The following is an 18,446-nucleotide window of genomic DNA, read 5'->3' as shown; positions in this document are numbered from 1 at the left end:
GCATGGCGAGCGCAGTGAGCCCGCAAGGGGCTCATTTGCGATCCCCACGCTGTCGGTATGCCGGCGGTCGGTATCCCGGCACCGGTATGCTGGTCGCCGGGAGCCCGGCCGCCGGCATACCATACTACACCCCAACAGTTTTGTGGAACACACTGGTTCTTTCAAATATCTGATGCATCTTATAAAATTTCCCCAAAATATTAAACTTTACATTTTTGCAGCCAATCAGTGACACCATTAATGTGGGGGTGGAAGGCGTTTGATAACGTGTTTTAGCCGGTGAACAGTGGTTCTTGCTATTATCATCAATTGCTATATACTTGGGATTTGCTGAGTTCAGCCCCACTGGCTTATTCTTAGGAAGTCCATGGCAATTTACCAATATTTACATAGTGCTAGCAAATCCAGTTGCACTTTACAATTCCAACTTAATGTGTTTTTTAACATGATAATATATATTGTATAAAGCTACAGTTAGTCACTTTTAGTGTAAGAAAATCTTTTATTGTTTTATAGACAGCTGAAACAAATGACACATCACAAAAGATTCCAGTTGTTTGTTTGTTTGTTTGTTTTTTACAACATATCTTAACTGCTTACCGAGATGTGTGCTTCTGACAGTCACATGCACAAACATGACACTCAGAACTTTCAGCATTAAACACAACATGGAGAATTGTCAAAGCTTTTTTTTGGACTCAGGCAGGCCATTCTGTACTGATGTATACGAAGAAGTGGAGATTGATTAAGTTAAGCTGCTGTTTTTTTTTAAACAGACCAGCAAAATGTTTTCTTTATTTCTAAAGCTAGGTACAAACTTGGGGGATCGGACCGGCATATTGTTCATATCGGGCAGTGTGTATGCGCTCCCCTGCCATCATAAGACGTTTTGTGGTCGGCCCTGCTGCAGGGCCGACAGAAGACATTTTCTCTCAGTGCCATGCTGCGAAATACAGCCTGACTTCCCATGTTGCTCTTTCACCCCACTGTATCAGCAAGTGTATATGTACTTGCTGATCCAGAATACTGTCAGATCGACATGTGTACCCAGCTTTAGGAGGCAGATGTTACATTAGGGATTCTTCCAAACTTTTTTCAAGATAATGAAGTTAGTCCTTTGTGTTCTGTACATGATCTCTAAATAATCTGCTACAGTAAAGGAACCAACAATTTAGCAGTGGGTCTGATCTTTGATTAATGTATATGCAGGAGGCCATTTTAGATACAAATTCAAAAATTAAGTGTGCAAGGTATACAGAAATTATATTTTTCGTTATAAGATACAACTAGAGACGTTCCTTCTAGTGAGAGCAGGTGACAACACAAGTAATAACTGGAACAAGACATTCCTTACACTTTAACATTGAAGGACATTTCCACGCTTGGTCAATGAATACAAAGCTTCATGATTGTTTCTCCTTGATTTATTTCGACCAATGTATGGATTCAGACCCCTGAATCTTGTATAATTAATCAAAACCTACCTCATCCATAAAATTTTCCTTGATATCACTTAACATTTAATTTTTCGTCATGTCATTACTATAGGAAGCAGATATCCTGGTTTCACTCATTTCCAGCAATGTTGGAATTTGCTATGAGGCTTGATTTTTAGCTTTTGTGGACACAAAATCTTCTTGAATGCCCTCTTAAAGCTGTGGTGACAAAGGGGATACAAGATGGGGTTCACGGCTGAGTTTATCCACAGCAGCCAAAATGAGACCTCATACCAGTACTCTGGTATACAGTGCCCCCTACAGGCCGCCCTTATAATCATGAGTAATGTGTAAGGAGCCCAGCATAGCCCAAATACACAGACAATCACTGCTAAAGACTTTGCTATTTTTTTGTCTCTTGATAACCTGAAGCGTTGAGCGATTCCTTGAGAGACCATCCTCATACGTTTTTCCATGGATGGAGTGGAACCAGACTCTGTAAAGCTTCTTCTGGGTTTCCCCAGCACAGTCACTGAGCTCCCATTTAAAGAGGCTCTTTTAACTCTCTTAACTCTTTCCAGTATCTCAGCCTCTGATGATTTCAAGGTGACTTTCTCAGCATCTTCCGCTTTTGACACCTTATGTGTTGATTTCCAACATTTCATAGAGTTAGATCTGGCAGGTTCTGCTATTGCCTTCGGACTGTCGATAGTGCTTTGGCTGTGAACCTCTTGCAAAAGGTCCAGTCTGGCCCTTGTCCTCTTCTGAATGTTTAGGTAGATACAGACATTAAAGAAAGTAACACTGATAAAAGGTGTGAAGAATTCTATAGTAGAAGCAGTGATCAGGAAATACCAGTTGTAGAAGAATTCCGCAAAGCATTCTTCATCAGGAATGATGGTTTTGCCTGCAATATACTCCCATGTGATAATTGCTGGTCCATAAAGTAGGAAGGCCAAAAGCCAAACCATGGACATTTTTAGCACTGCATGCCTGCTGTTAGTTTGCTGTGCCCTGTAGCTTACCTGAAACGAACAAACAAAGTATTACCAGACATTCCAAATAGCGCTGTATTGCATGTGTGGAGCATGTATTTCTTATATACATTGAACAATGATATTTGTTGGCCAGTGTCCACAGCAACAGCATGAATCATCCTAATCCTTCATAAAGATATATGTATGCATTACTCACAGAAATTACACCTTGTTTTTTTAGAATACAGTACATTGCATTTTCAGAAAATTCCGTTAGTCTTTTTTCCCCATCTAACACTTATAAGGTGTAACCAAAAAGGGCAAAATTGCAACCAGCAGGAGTCTACATGTAGGTTTTCACAACCCAATCTACACTTGAAAACAATAAAACCTTATTTCCCCCTTCCATCTGTGTAATAAAGAACTGTGTACTGCTTAAGTCACCACTTGTGTCTGTATTGGGGAGGTAGGGCATAATGTGCTCTCCTCCATGTATGTAAAACATCACATAGTGATATTGCCTGAAGATCACCACAATAACTGCTAAGGAGCCATATTATTTGAGAGAGGGGACTATTTAAATTGTGGGCTCTCCCCATCTATATGCTGTATAATAGTATTTGTTCCATAGTCCAGGGTAATATTGTCAGGTTAGCACAGATGATCACCAGCCAATAATTACTCTGTAGGTGCCCGGGTGGAGGAGATGTACAGACCCTGCCTCCGCTCCCTGCCAATTTTATTTGTTTTTAAAAGAAACAAACCTTGGCACGAACATGTGCCACAATCACAAAATGTCGACAATCCAATATATAGTTAAGTGCACATACAGTAGTTTAGCCTGCAGTAAAAGTATAACCATGTTGACATTATTACTGTTGAAACTGTAACTTTCTGCATTTTGATGGTGGATCTTATGAATTGTCTGTATTTTATATATCCACATTTTAACCTGTCTATATATTGTCTACATTAAGTCCCTGTTAACATATTGACTTTCTACATATTGATTGTCGACATATGGTCCATGTTGACATTTGCTTTTCTACATAATGTACCTGTCAATATTATGGTGTGTACATTTTGACTTAGTGATGTATCGCACCCCTCCAAAGACTTACTGGTAGGTTCATTAGTTCTAACAGAGTGAGAAATGAGCCTAGTATGTGTACCAGTTTGGTAGGGAATACAGACTGAATGCACCAATGAGGCAGGGACTTGTGAATGATTAGAATACATTTTCTGTATAGTAACCTGTACGCACTTTATAACGTTATTGGTGATAATTTAACTTACATATTGTGAACACTGTCTCATGCTTCTTGTCTGAAAAAATGCGGATATTCAGAAGACCCTATAACTGTTTTATTGAATAAAATAAAATGAGCGCTTGATATATGAGTATGTGTATGCGCTAAACCTGTAAAAGAAAAAGATTAATAAAAATGTTTACAGCCCTTTTTGGACTAATTAAGGATTGGGTTACAGTTCAGCCAAGAAGATGAGGATACCTATCTAACCCTATCTAAATATTCGTCAGTCCGTTGATTGTTAATAACACGGGTATACTTAGGAGTGTCTTACCCCTGTGTTCTTTGCTTTGAACAACGGCTCCGGCACCCGTAGCACACGGTGCTCACTCTCCACTGCTTCTGTTATAATTACGGCTGACGGCTGACCGCTTCTGATTAGCGGCTGGCTGGCGGCTGTAATTAGCGGCTAACAGCCGTCTTGTTCCCCGTCCGTGTCACAGTATGATTTTGCAAGTTCAGTGCACAGTAAGGGCTCCTTAATACGTTATTGTTAGGAACAAAAATTAGGACACATGGTAACCGCCTGTTTTTAATTGAATTTCCGTTTTTTTTATAAAGTTTTATCCTATAAAAAGGGATTGAGGATGTCCATCAGTTATCCTAGATGAAGGGCTTATGCCTGAAACGCGTTAGATTTCGTATTAAGGAGCCCTTACTGTGCACTGAACTTGCAAAATCATACTGTGACACCGACGGGGAACAAGCCGGCTGTTAGCCGCTAATTACAGCCGCCAGCCAGCCGCTCATACCCCTTTTCCACTAGCTCAAAAAACACGGGTAAATGCACGGGGGCGCGCATTTACCCGTGTTTTTGGCAAGTGGAAAAGGGTAAACCCGGATCAAGTGACCCGTGAATCCTACCCGGCTATTTACCTGGGTAGGACACGGGAATGATCCGGGTAGGGTGTAGTGTAAACGGGAGCCGTGTCGATGCGACACGGCTCCCGTTTACACTGTATGGATGGGCAGCGCTGGGAGATCATGTGATCTCCCTGCGCCGCCCCTGCCGTGTAGCTAGAAGCGTCACCAACCCGGCATATGCCGGGTTGTGACTGCTAATGGGAAAGGGACCGAGCACGGGTCGCAGCAGGGGGCAGCTCCCGTGTCAGGCTCCCGGCTGCGACCCGTGCTCGTAGGTGTAAAAGGGGTATAAGCCGCTAATCAGCCATCTGTCAGCCATCAGCCATAATTATAACAGAAGCAGTGGAGAGTGAGCACCGTGTGCTACGGGTGCCGGAGCCGCTGTTCAAAGCAAAGAACACAGGGGTAAGACACTCCTAAGTATACCCGTGTTATTAACAATCAACGGACTGACGAATATTTAGATAGGGTTAGATAGGTATCCTCATCTTCTTGGCTGAACTGTAACCCAATCCTTAATTAGTCCAAAAAGGGCTGTAAACATTTTTATTAATCTTTTTCTTTTACAGGTTTTGCGCATACACATACTCATATATCAAGCGCTCATTTTATTTTATATTATATGAGAACCTATAACTGAGCTGCTCGCAAATCCCATTTTCAGCGCAATTTAGTACTTTATTTATAACTGTTTTATTGAACATGGATACACACAAATATGGGTGGAATTGAAATGATTGTAGCTTGTCATTTTGTTACCCCCTACCCCAAACTCCAGCTGGGAGGGAGACTGTACACTGATGGTGTAATGGTTAGCATTACTGCCTGACTGCACTGAGGTTTTGGGTTCGTTTGCCACCGTGTCCCTAACTGTGTGGTGTTTGTATATTTTCCCTGTGCGTCCGTGGATTTCCTCCGGGTACTCTGGTTTCCTCCTACACTCCAAAAATATACTGGTAGGTTAATTGGCTCCCAGCAAAAAAATGAATCTCAGTGTGTGTACATGGGCAGACTAGTGGTTCTTTTCTGCCTACAATTTCTATGATTCTATGTACATCATTTACTAGGTATTTTTCAGTCAAAACTCACCACCCTTTTATGACACCCCATACCAGATAGTGCACATTGCTCGGTTGCCAGCTCCCATGGAAACCATGTGAATGGTCTACAGATCTGGATTTACCGCAGCTATCTTCTCTAGTACAGTGTTATATAATGTATTTCATAACATTTAGTAGTGAAGCCAAGTGGAAATAAGGCAAAGGTATTGGTAACCATAGTTGTCAACTGCTCTCATTTCCAGGCTCAGTCCCACCATACATAGTTACATAGTCTGTGAGGTTGAAAAGAGGCAAAATGCCCATCGGGTCCAACCTGTATTCTGCGTTAATCTGTTCATATTATAATGCGCCTGCTGGAGTAATGGTCTTGTACCAATTGACACCTATGATTCTTACCACTCACAGATAATTTAATGTCAATATGTTAAATGCTATAGCCCTGGATACATTTTCCAGTTAGAAATTTGTCCAATCCATTTTTTAAATGCATTTACAGAGTCTGCCATTATTACCTTCTCCGGCAGGGAGTTCCAAATCTTTATTGCCCTTACGGTGAAGATCCCTTTCCTACGTTGTGTACGGAATTTTCTCTCTTCTAGCCTCAGCTAGTGCCCACGCGTCCTATACAGAGTTCTTTTAATAAACAAATCTGCTGCTAGCTCCTTGTAATGACCCTTTACATATCTGAAGATATTAATAATGTCTCCTCTTAGTCGCCTCTTTTCTAGTGTATACATATTTAATCTAGTAAGCCTTTCCTCGTACTCCAGCGACTCTAACCCTTTAAACAATTTAGTAGCTCTTCTTTGAACCCGTTCTAGTTCCCCAATATCTTTTTTATAATATGGTGCCCAGAACTGAACACAATATTCCAGGTGCGGACGTACCAATGATTTGTACAGCGGCAGGATTACATCCTCGTCCCTTGTCTCAATGCCCCGTTTAATGCACGCAAGCACTTTACTTGCCTTCTTTGCTGCAATTTGACATTGTGTACTGTTATTAAGCTTATTATCTATGAGCACCCCCAAATCGTTTTCCACCATAGTTTCATTTAGACGCCCATGTTTCCAGTTTAACTAAGTCATTCTGTAGAGACTCCACATCGCCTTCTGAATTAATTACCTTGCACAGTTTAGTATCATCTGCAAAGATTGACACTGTGCTTTGCAGGCCTATTCCTAGATCATTGATACATATATTGAACAGTATCAGGCCAAGAACGGACCCTTGCGGTATTCCGCTGACTACTGGTGCCCAGCTGGAGAACATCCCGTTGACCACTACTCGTTGTACTCTGTTATCCATCCAATTGGTTATCCATGTACAAATGTATAAATCTATATCCTAGGCCAAGTTCCCTTAATTTGTTGATCAGTCTCCTATGAGGCACTGTATCGATGAACCTGCTCCCACATCAAGGTGCAACTGCAAATTATTGCACAATGTTTAGCCCAATTGCTGTAACCCATAGTTTTATTTTTTTACTATTAAAAAGGTGTATACCATTGAGTATCATTACAAAAAACACTAGCAACTGATAACATATTACTTTAGGGGCTTGATTTTAAGTTGCACGCAGTGTCCATGACGGATGCAGTTGAGTGATTTTTTTGCTACTGCACATCCATCTAAGTTGCACAGTGGTGATTTTAGACACACGCATGCAGAAGTGTATTGAAAATGTATTTAGGCATTCCTGGGCAGTGACAGGGAGGAGGCTATTCAGACGCATGGAAATAACCTGTGTTATTGAAGTGTCGCTGTAGTGGTTGCGTACACAGATGCTTAATCACTCTCATTGGCGGCCATAGTCAGATGGAAAGTCTGCACCTACCATAGGGCTGGTACATGTTTCGATGGTGCGACCGATGGTTCTGTCTCAGTCCTTGCACATTCAGGTGCACGATTGTACACCAAGGAAAGAGCTAATACTAGCATTGGCATAAAGTCACAGACGCTACTATGGCAAAAGATGCTAAAGCAGTAGAACTGGACTCAGAAGCAGTCCCTAACTCACTTTGGGGTCTAATTACTAAGCCTTGGCTGGAGATAAAGAGGACAAAGTACCAGACAATCATCTCCTAACTGCCATATCACAGACTGGGTTTGAAAAATGACAGTTAGGAGCTGATTGTCTAGTACTTTATTTCTGTCCACTTTATCTCCATCCAAGGCTTAGTAAATAGACCCCATTATTTGGATTGTGCTAAAATAGATAATATCTGATTGTTGTCAGTGACTATCTAATCCATTAGCTATGTTTCTTTTCTGCAATGAATTTGCCAACATAGCTGCAACGTCCACTTATACCGCTTTCACATCACAAACCCTGCTTTTGAAACGGTTCTTTAAACGGTCCTTAAAACAGGTCTGAGCAGTTAAACCCCATTCACATCGCATGTTGTAACTGGTATATTACCGTTTCATTACCGTTTTGGTACCTTTCACACTGAAGCCGTTTCTCCCATAGAAAACAGTGGTTGTCATTTTAAATGGACTTTTCTGGCCCACACATTATTAATAATTATTAATTAATTATTAATAATTTGGCTAGTCGTACGATGGAACCCAGCAGCTTCAAGCATCTTTACCATGTTTTTGTAGATTACTGCATCCTTCACTGTCCCAGTGATTTGTCTACATTTCTTCATCCCCTCTGATCCTAAGCAGCTCCCTAACCTCCTCATCACTCCAATTTGCCATTTTAAACTGTATTCTGTATAATAAAAATGCTTCTTCACTCTCATGTGTTTCCTCCAGTTTATTTCCTGCTTCTGCCTGGTGACATCACACATGGAGACAGCCTATCACCTTCTGTGGTTTGGAAATACCGTTTCTGAGCCTTTCACATTGCACAATGAAACGGGTCTGAACCGTGTAGGACCCTGCTTTTTAACCGTTTTAAAATACCAGTAATCTGTAACCAGTAAATTCAAAGTGGCCCTTTCACGCTGCAGCTAGAACCGTTTTTGAAGGCTTAAAAAACGGCAATTTACCGGGTTATAGCTGCGGTATGAAAGGGGTATAAGTGTAATCTGGAATCCATGATTTACGTATATTCAACTTGTTTTTTTTTTTTTTTTTGGGGGGGGGGGGGTTAACAAGTAACAAAATATTGTTCTCCTGGTTTGTAATCATGAAACGTGATTCCCAACTCAGAATTAAGCAAGATTATTATCGAATCACACTTTCATCTGCGATAGAACAGCACAATAAGAATTAATGAGCAAACATTATACACAGCTTTGCCATCTCAGGGATTATCAAGTTTAAAGTTTTTTTGCCTAGAACTATATCACATGTAATTGGTCTGTCCTTTTATGTTTCAGTATGTTCTTTCGTGCATGGTGAAGAATTTTTGCGATTTAAAGAAAAATTATAGAACGTATGATTGATAATTTACTAAGAATAGAACAAACAGACATTCTTCCTAAAAGCCATGTTGGCTCATTTAAATAGCACCTTTTAGCATGTGTTAGATATGCAGACTTAGCAGGGATGCACTTAGCTCTTGTTTGTTCAAAAATCTAAGTGTTTAAAGGGGTGTTTTATCTTCCGATTACTTTACATGCTTGTGTATACCCTCCTCCAAGTTTTGCTAATTAGATTTTTCTTTCTAGATTCCTTTTATGGATTTTAACCATGTATTTAAGTGAGGTCTGGGATACAATGCACTGTTGTGCTTTCTGCTTTGGAATGTACTTTTTCAGTGCATTAAGGCTGGGATTTAACACTTGCACAACGTAATCTTAGGAAGAGGCATTGTTTTCATTACTGGTTGAATTCAGACAGGGACATTGACAGATTTGAATAACTACTGTAGGTACTCTAAAATCAAGACTAATTCATGCTAAGGGGCTCATATATCAATAATTGCATTTGAAGTGCGATCTGGGTGTGATATTAGCACCCAAAATCACATTGCAATATGCGTTTATACCTCTGGAATCTATACTTAGAATAAAGTTGTAATAGTTGTGCCTGTACATAGAATTTTTTTTGAGAAATGTACTCCTTGGGATGGGACTGTGTATGAACTATGGAGGCAAAACATTTTTTACCAGAATTTTTGTCTGTCTGTTCATTCCGCTATCACACAAAAACTAAGGGATGAATTTGGATGGCGGTTTTACTGTTGTATAGCTTAGTCCCTAGAAAGAAACTGAGGTATGTATTACTTCAATGTGGCATCAGGGAGAGGAGCAATAAAGGAAAAACCAGGCGACTGACACTCGGCACATGCAGTGTGCAGGCTCCTCAAGCCAAAAATGACTATTTCTAAATATAATTTTTTTGGGGACAAATATACTTCTAGGGACTAGTTATGACCTATGGAGTTAAAAAAAAAATGTTTTCATTAGAAAGTGCACGGGCTCCACAAGTCCAAAATCACTATGTATATAAATATATATATATAGAATATATTGCACCATCCAAACACTAATATATGTATGCATATAGAAATACATTATTTATATATTTATATATATATATATATATATATATATATATACAAAAAAAACCTCTTTCTGCGCTGACTGAAAATAGAGTAATAGGATAGAGATCACATTCAATAATTAGGATCGGCTGCCTTATTACACTAGGTTCCCTGTTATGAGGAACCAAAAAACAAATATGTAGTATTAGTGTAATTGGCGCCTTGGGGTTGTTATAACACCCCTATATTTGTGACAGAATGACCTAATGTCAAATAAAATCTTGTTTAGGAAAACAAACAATATGTTCCAATACGCAAAATTTATTAAAATTTATAAAAGATCATCTGATACTGTATTGATATAACTGTCCTATAGGGTTATCAAATTTGTTGTGATCTGACCTCCAACTTACAATCCTTGAAGGAGGAGTTCGCAAAATAAATATTTGTACATCTGCTCTCATGTGGACCACCACTGGATGTTAGTGGTGGTTGAAATGTTTTATGGACAGCTATATCAATACAGTATCAGATGATCTTTTATAAATTTTAATAAATTTTGCGTATTGGAACATATTGTTTGTTTTCCTAAACAAGATTTTATTAGGTCATTCTGTCACAAAAATAGGGGTGTTATAACAACCCCAAGGCACCAATTACAGTAAAACTACATACAATATATATATATATATATATATATATATATATATACTTTTATATATTGTATCAAAATCTATTTTGCCGAAAAATCTGGCTATAAATCACTAATCAGGCAACAAACACAGAAACACAATAAAGTGACCCCCTGGCGCTAATTGATAATTTATAATTAATACGTGTATATGTACTATAGCGTTTTTTCTCAAAATTCGTTTGAAGAAATCTACAAGCAGCTCACTGTAAATAGGGGGACTTCTCTGCCACCTTACCACAATGCACTCAAAAAAAAAAGAAGGAACAGACAGCGCTAGTAGATTTCTTATTAAAATACTTTTATTTTTATTTTTCTGAGCTTTTATGAATAGCTCCTTTTCTTACCTATAAATCTAATTTCACATTAAAGAATTTTATTTATATACAGTTTTCTAAAAGTCTGGCAAACATAAAAAGCAATAATAACACATTAATAGTACAATACAATGCTCTGCTCTGTGCGGTAGGTTCTTTGATACACCCCTAGAATAAACAGTTAGATGCAAATAAATCACACTGTTTCCTTTCAATATCACAAGGTCTCCAGCCTCAGGATTGATACAAGATTACTCACTCAGCCTGAGCTGGAAACTTTATGTTCTTAGCTAGAGAATTTGTTTTATTTTATTTTATTACTCTGCTCTGGTTGCTATTAGAAATTCCGGCAATGTATCAAAGAACCTACCGCACAGAGCAGAGCATTGTATTGTACTATTAATGTGTTATTATTGCTTTTTATGTTTGCCAGACTTTTAGAAAACTATATATAAATAAAATTCTTTAATGTGAAATTAGATTTATAGGTAAGAAAAGGAGCTATTCATAAAAGATAATAAAAATAAAAGTATTTTAATAAGAAATCTACTAGCGCTGTCTGTTCCTTCTTTTTTTTTAGTGCACTAATCAGGCAGCTTATCTTGACTCATGAAGTTGCAGTATACATGACAATCCAGTAGATGGCGCACCAAGACAAATGCTACATATCATAGAGTCGCTGGTCATGTTGCTTGCAACCTTTCAATGTTACTATAGGTTTAGAAATAATGGATTTGGGTTCTACAATATAATATTTGTTTGACTAAAGTGAACTTAGACTGAACTATGAGATTGATTGCACATTCAATTGTGTTTTGTAGTTTATATAAAAAAAAATAGAAAACTGGATTTTTGCTTATCGATGTACTGTCACAGAGACAAATGCTCAGGGCTGCAGGCATAGATGTCATGACCAGCTGCTTCTCCCATGGACAACTTTACCTGGCTTGCTTATGAGTTAGTACCCCAAACATATTTTTATGTTAATCCCTGAAGGAAGGAAAAACTGGAAATATTATTTACAAAGACATTTTGTGATCAATGTCTACAATTATAAAATATTCATCACAATATTAGATGCCACTTCTGTCTTTGTAAAATTAGTTCCACTAAGCAATAACAGACATCCACGCGAGTGAAGCTGTGGGCAAATGCTAGTGTATGAATGAAAACACTCGGAGCCTGTCCGTATGATGTGTTCAGTTCTATGTCAGGACTCGTGTGCATATGCAGTCCACTGACCATGCATGCACGGTGGCCATTGGTGGGGAGGGTTTCAGAGGAACCCGCTGCTGGCTAAGTTTGCAAATTGTAGCCAATAGGCTACAGCAGCACTAAACCATCTTCAAATGGTGTTAGTTGTGGGGGCCAATCTGCAGAATGCGAAGGTAAATCTGACTGCATCCTCCATAGAAACCTGTGGCTGCTGTTGGAAATGGAGGGATCACAGCAGATATCTGCTGTAGTCTCTGTCGCCTTCTATGACCCTAAATATTTGCAGCTATTCCCTGAACACTCGTGTTTCTTTGGGAATATGCTGCAAATATTTATTGATAAATAGGCCCTTAAGTATGGATGTATATTTACTCCCCCCATCCCCCATTCACCCCATGCAACACTGTATCATTCCCTGTTGATAAGTATGGATGTTTGTCTAAGGTAGGAGCACCTTTTTATTCATGTTCCACATCTTGCATGTCCGTGTTTTCCCAGATTTGTAGTGGGCGGACATAAAACTTACATACGCATACAATATTTCATGACCTTGTTGAAAGTATTGACCTGTCCACTTGTGTCCGGACAGGGAAACATATGACAGAGGCATTGTCATGAGTACAGGAGGACACCACATTCAAGTAGGGAGTTCTAGACTAACAGAGTAGAATATGCTGGGACCCCAGAAGCAGTTTATCAATAATAGGTGCACATGGATCCCTGAGTGAGGGAGGCCTGCGCCACTCATTCTAGACTGAAAAACCAGGCTAAGGTCTGACCAGGCATCCACTGGCACTGTATTTGCAGAGAAATCGACAGATATATGGCACGTGCATAATTTATCAAATACTCTGGGACTGTGCCAGAGTCTACTACGTTCTGCGTACTTGGTGTATAGGGATGTAACAAATGTATATTTTATATTCTTCTGAATTTTGTTTCAAGAGAGATTCAAATTTAAATCCAAATTTGCATACTAAAATAAATGGTGAGGGTCCTGAATTCTAACATCTTATTTCTATTTCACACAGAAGTACTGCCTCTGTATCCTGCACATTACAACATAGCAAAATCAGTTTGCCTTTGATTCTGTAGGATTACAGAAAGGGGCTGATTCAGACCTGGACGCAGCCGTACGTTCGCACGCAGCAGACGCATCTAGGTAATCCGTGCACACGCACTGGCCGTTGTCTGCGTGCACGACATTACACATTGCAGGTGCATCCAGGAAGGTGTGATTGACAGCAGCGGCCGTTGGGGCGTCCCAAATCGGGGGCAGGCCAGGACCATTTTTGGGGTGGCTGCATGACGTCACACGCAGCCGCTCCGGATTTTTTTTTGCTGCAGACTGCCTGACAGCGCAGCTTGGGTCAACCTAAGTTCCGATGCATCCACAATCTAATTGCGGACGGATCGGGCGGCGGCCTCACACATGCCGGGCATCCTTGCCCTGTTCTGGGTGGCCCCCAGCATATGAGGAGATGAATGCAGATCTGGCTGCGTATGCAGCAATTTGCGTTCATCTCTGAATAAGGATCAAAATCCTGAGTCAAATGCCATTACATCAGACCCATTGATGCACTCAGTAAATCAGCTTTATAATGTTTTAAATATAATAGTTCGTATATATGACCTAATTGGATTTCATTTATTTTATGTTTACACCACATTGGTGATTATTACTAAATGCTTTTGTGGTTAGGAAGGTCTGGCCTTTCTATAATAAATCACTGCGCGGCTTGTTAGTTTTCTATCTGGAAGCCAAAGGGTAGCAATTTTAAATTAAATGGGTTGCAAAGATGCCTGGTGGTGTTATTATTCTGGATTGCTAGCCTTTCTGGACATTTCATTTAATGCACAGAAATCCATTAAAGGTCCCTGGATTCTATGGATTACCTGCAGCACTGAATTTCTGATCACTCTGTCTGACATTGACCACCCTCCTGGAGAATATATGACCATCCATAACCCATTCCATACAGACAGGCATAACCTATGATCTGAATAGTTACATGTACTGTAGAAGTCCAAGCAGATCACTCAATCGATAGAGTTATAGATGTGTCTTATGTGAATAGTCTAGCTGTGTTTTTTGCTGGTACTAAAAGATAAATATCTAAAACACAAATTGGAAATAACGGTTTTGTTCTCGCTCTCACTCTCTCTCTCTCTCTCTCATACACTCTCTCTGTGTGTGTGTATATATATATATATATATATGTATATTTGACTGAAAACCCCTACTAGTCATACATACAGTATAAGTTGGTAACTGCTATAGAAATTGCATATCCATGATTTAGAGTTCAAAAAACAGTGCCACCCAGTGACTAAACAAAGCATGAAATTTGCATATAGCAAGGCAAAACGTCTCATAGACATGGGGGGTCCTATGTTTTGAATAGGTAAGCTTTTAAAATCTACAGTATATTGTGTTAAAAACAAGGTTTGTTATTGTTTTAATTTTTAAAACAATACTTGTTGATCTCAACTAGGGTGGCCGGGATGGGGATCGGTGGGATCCCAGGATTTAGGCCTTAAATTGGCTGGGATTCAGTCCCGGGATTGGAGCTTCCAATGCAGGGGATTTTGGGAATAGAAAGCTCCTTGTTGATTGAGTGTCGGGCAGCGATGAGCATCCTCAGACACTGCCCAGCTCCCTCCTCCCGGCGTGACGTGAAGTCAGAGGTCACTCTTCGCAGCCAGCCGCCCGTCACCCGCCGTGCGGATGCTGCTGAACCCGGGATTGGCCACCATAATCTCACCCCTGTTAGGATTTTATACATGAGCAGTAAAATCATGGGCCACAAATATATGTAAAAAAAAAAATAGAAATTTAAGATGGCGCACCCCTATTCGACTGTTCACATAGATATAAACCTACTTATATTCTAGTTATATTTGCAAACACACAAAATAATGATTTCCTTCCTGCAGGGTAATACAACTACAGTCAGTGACATGAGATTTGTCTCACATGATGGGCGTGGGTGCACCATACTTGCCTACGTGACCCTCTCCATGAGAGAGAAAATGCTCTGTTTCTGGACTTTCCTGGTAATGTATGATTGCCATCACCTGTGGTGAAACACCTTTCTTATCAATTAACTAGCTCACCACAGGTAGTGGCAATCATACATTTCCAGGAAAGTCCAGGAACAGAGCATTTTCTCCCTCATGGAGAGGGTCAGGTAGGCAAGTATGGGGTGCACAGAACAGACAGGTATAGTGAATAAAAACATCAGAGCAGTTTTCTCCTGGATCTAGAGCTAGGGACACATGTAGCTATCCAGATGTTGGGATTTATACATTTGCATACCTCCCAACATGACCTTCTCCAGGAGGGACACAATGCTCTGCTCCTGGACTATACTCTTACTGTATGATTGCCGACACCTGTTTTGAACAGGTGAATGGATAAGAAAGGTGTTTCACCACAGGTGAGGGTAATCACAAAGAGAAAAGTCCAGGAGCAGAGCATTGTGTCCCTCCTGGAGAGGGTCTTGTTGGGAGGTATGCATTTGGTGGGCTACTACAGCTTCTTTGTGTTGCAGTTTCCCACCAGAATGCGTAGGACCCCTTACAGGCCAAACACACAGATGGGCAAATTGCACAAATCTAGGATGAATGACAAGATTGTCATGGATCTCTATTTTAGCCACATGTATGTTGAGGTACTGGTCTGACTGTACAGTCTGATCAAAACCAATCATATTGATTTTTTTATTGTGCAGTTTGAGGTCCACACGATAGTTGTGGGAAAATTTGGTCAAAGTGACAATGTTCCCAGACCAATTCTGTGTGTCCAGTTTAGTTTGATCAAAACTGCCCAATTGCCAGACTACAGTAAATCTCAGTGTTTGTCTTCTTCAATTTGCCTAGTGTATGTTCCATAGAAAATGTTTCATTCAATGACTCATTTTCAGAACAATCACATTGTTATTGCTTCCAGATGGGAAGGTTTAGACTTTATTTCATTAGACGTTGCTTTTCCACAGTAATCAATGTTAATTATGTACAGAGTAATCTGCAGAGAATTCTGCCACTTCACATACAACAGCACTGCCAGTGCAGAAAGAAACATGCTGGAGAACGTGTTTCTGGGATCAATGCCTAGGGGACCCAAAAATGCAGGGTCTTCTCCCAGATCAGGCATGCTATTCACTAACCAGTTGCACTAAGCACCTTGACATTATATAAGTTATGCTGCAAGGTTTCTTTTCCCTATAAATGAATTTAAGGTGCTGCAGGGGTTACGGACTTGTCAGATTATGTTACTTGAAAGTAATTGAAATCCAGTGTTGTTAATGGAATAGCAATGATTAATGAACCTATTTAATCACAACATAACATGGCAATGTGCAGTATTCAGACAGAGACGTTAACTGCAGACGATGGCAGGAACTAGGAATACATGCATTGATCTAATATTTTGCATTGTCTATACTCTCTGTTCCTGTAGTGTCATTTGCATTAAAATGCCTATATTTGCATGAGAAGGAACTGCTGGTAGTGTGCAGATATTAGCAATTGCAATCCTAGTATATGATACTCACAGCTCTAGTCACCGAGATAAATCTGTCATAGCTGATGAGAACAATATTAAACACTGATGAGGTGCACAGTAAATAGTCAAGAACCAGCCACAGTTTGCAAACACTTCTGCCGAAGCTCCATCTTCCTGTCAGCACATATGGCACATAGAGAGGGATACACAGGGCTCCTGTAATAAGCAAACAGAACAATCCTATTACTGGGTTTGGCAGAGCATGCAGTGTCTGGTACGAGCGAGAGAGATATTAATAACATATATTAAAGCTGATATCGGAATCAAGTAGTCGTATCTCAAACAATCCTTTTTGTTCAGACTTCCACTTCTCATTTATTGCTGTGATTATGCTCAGTTCTAGAGTCTGCACATTAGAATACTGAATTACTTCATGTTTCCTTTTACTGTACAGTTTCAAAAACAGCCCCAATACCTCACATTAATACATTGAAGCAAGGAATAAACAGATTGATACTTTACCTACTAGAAAGTCAGAGATGGCCAGATTTAGCAGGAAATAGTTATTCTGTGTCCTCAGGCTGGAGTCCACCACAAAAGCTAGCATGACCAATGCATTGCCCAGTACAGTGGTCACTATCAAGACTCCCATAAGTACAGCCAGAAATACTGTCCAAGAGAAGGCAAAGTTGACCGGGAAGTTGGTTCCCCCACCATGGCTCTTCGAGGAGTCATTGAGATGCCAGGTCTGCTGGGTGCTGGCCATTTCAGCACCACAGCTTTGCCTGTCTGTAGGTTGAAAGCATAGTAGCAGATGATGTGGTCAACAGGTTGCTCATTCTCAGCCCCTCACTGTGGATGAAGGATGCTGTAAATGCTGGTTTGAGAAGAGGCTAATTTAATATCCAAAATTATTTGTCTGATCATGGTCATTTTCTAGTCAACTTTGCAATATGCAGAAGGACATAACTTGTTTCTAGTGCATGTGAGTGTGTAGTTATCTGTCTCAGCACATCTGCTTCTTTCTCCGCCTGAATCTCTATCCCACTTCAGGAATAAAGATACACTACCTCCCAACATCTCCAGTGCTGAACTGCACCTCCTCCCATCCACCCCCAACCAAAGAGCCTCAGACACAATTCACACACTCCACAGCCTTTCCGAGAGAGGAGCTCAGATGTAAATATCAGACACAATCAGCTGTAAATCAGCTTTGAGAATCTGTTTTAACTATATCCTCACCGAGTGATTATAGCAATATCTGTGACTACTTTTGTGGTGTGTTTGGGTGGATTATTCTCGAATAGAAAGATGTTGAGTCATCTCTAGGGGCTATTTATAGTAACTATTCTAGTAATGTGAATTGAATTCTAGTACTCTTTCTGTTATATAGTCTGTTTGTAGTTGTATTTTTATATTAGGTCTATTACATGTGTATAACAATACAATCCCCCCCCCCCCCCACACACACACACATAAGCATATGCATTCTACAATAGCACTCACTTGAAGACTTATTAACATAACAATTACACTTTGATTTTGGAGGTAATATTCAATTTGTTTTAATGAGGCAGATAGGCTGGCTCTTGTAAAAGGTCCTGTCCTTTTCTTGGCAGATATATAT

At 40.0% G+C, this 18,446-nt stretch overlaps 1 protein-coding gene across 1 annotated transcript; it reads right to left on the bottom strand.

Moving 5' to 3' along the window:
• Positions 1–482: 482 nt before the first annotated feature.
• Positions 483–17,929, bottom strand: HRH3 (histamine receptor H3). The gene is made up of 3 exons (XM_063963503.1): positions 17,342–17,929; positions 16,869–17,035; positions 483–2,461 (listed from the first exon to the last, which is right to left on the bottom strand). The coding sequence occupies exons 1-3, from the start codon at positions 17,583–17,585 to the stop codon at positions 1,571–1,573; spliced, it is 1,302 nt and encodes a 433-aa protein (XP_063819573.1). The 5' UTR covers positions 17,586–17,929; the 3' UTR covers positions 483–1,570.
• Positions 17,930–18,446: the final 517 nt, after the last annotated feature.

This window comes from Pseudophryne corroboree, chromosome 3, assembly GCF_028390025.1.
Source record: "Pseudophryne corroboree isolate aPseCor3 chromosome 3, aPseCor3.hap2, whole genome shotgun sequence".
In the NCBI taxonomy this organism is placed as follows: domain Eukaryota; kingdom Metazoa; phylum Chordata; class Amphibia; order Anura; family Myobatrachidae; genus Pseudophryne; species Pseudophryne corroboree.
The sequence above is the reverse complement of the archived record's forward strand: the minus strand, read 5'-3'. Positions and strand labels throughout refer to the sequence as shown.

Excerpts from the sequence above, each read along its gene's own strand:
- HRH3 (XM_063963503.1), bottom strand. The coding sequence starts at position 17,585 with ATGGCCAGCACCCAGCAGACCTGGCATCTCAATGACTCCTCGAAGAGC. Across the intron at positions 17,036-17,341 it reads CATCTCTGACTTTCTAGTAG|GAGCCCTGTGTATCCCTCTC; the intron begins GTAAAGTATCAA and ends TGCTTATTACAG. Across the intron at positions 2,462-16,868 it reads TTATCTCGGTGACTAGAGCT|GTAAGCTACAGGGCACAGCA; the intron begins GTGAGTATCATA and ends TGTTCGTTTCAG.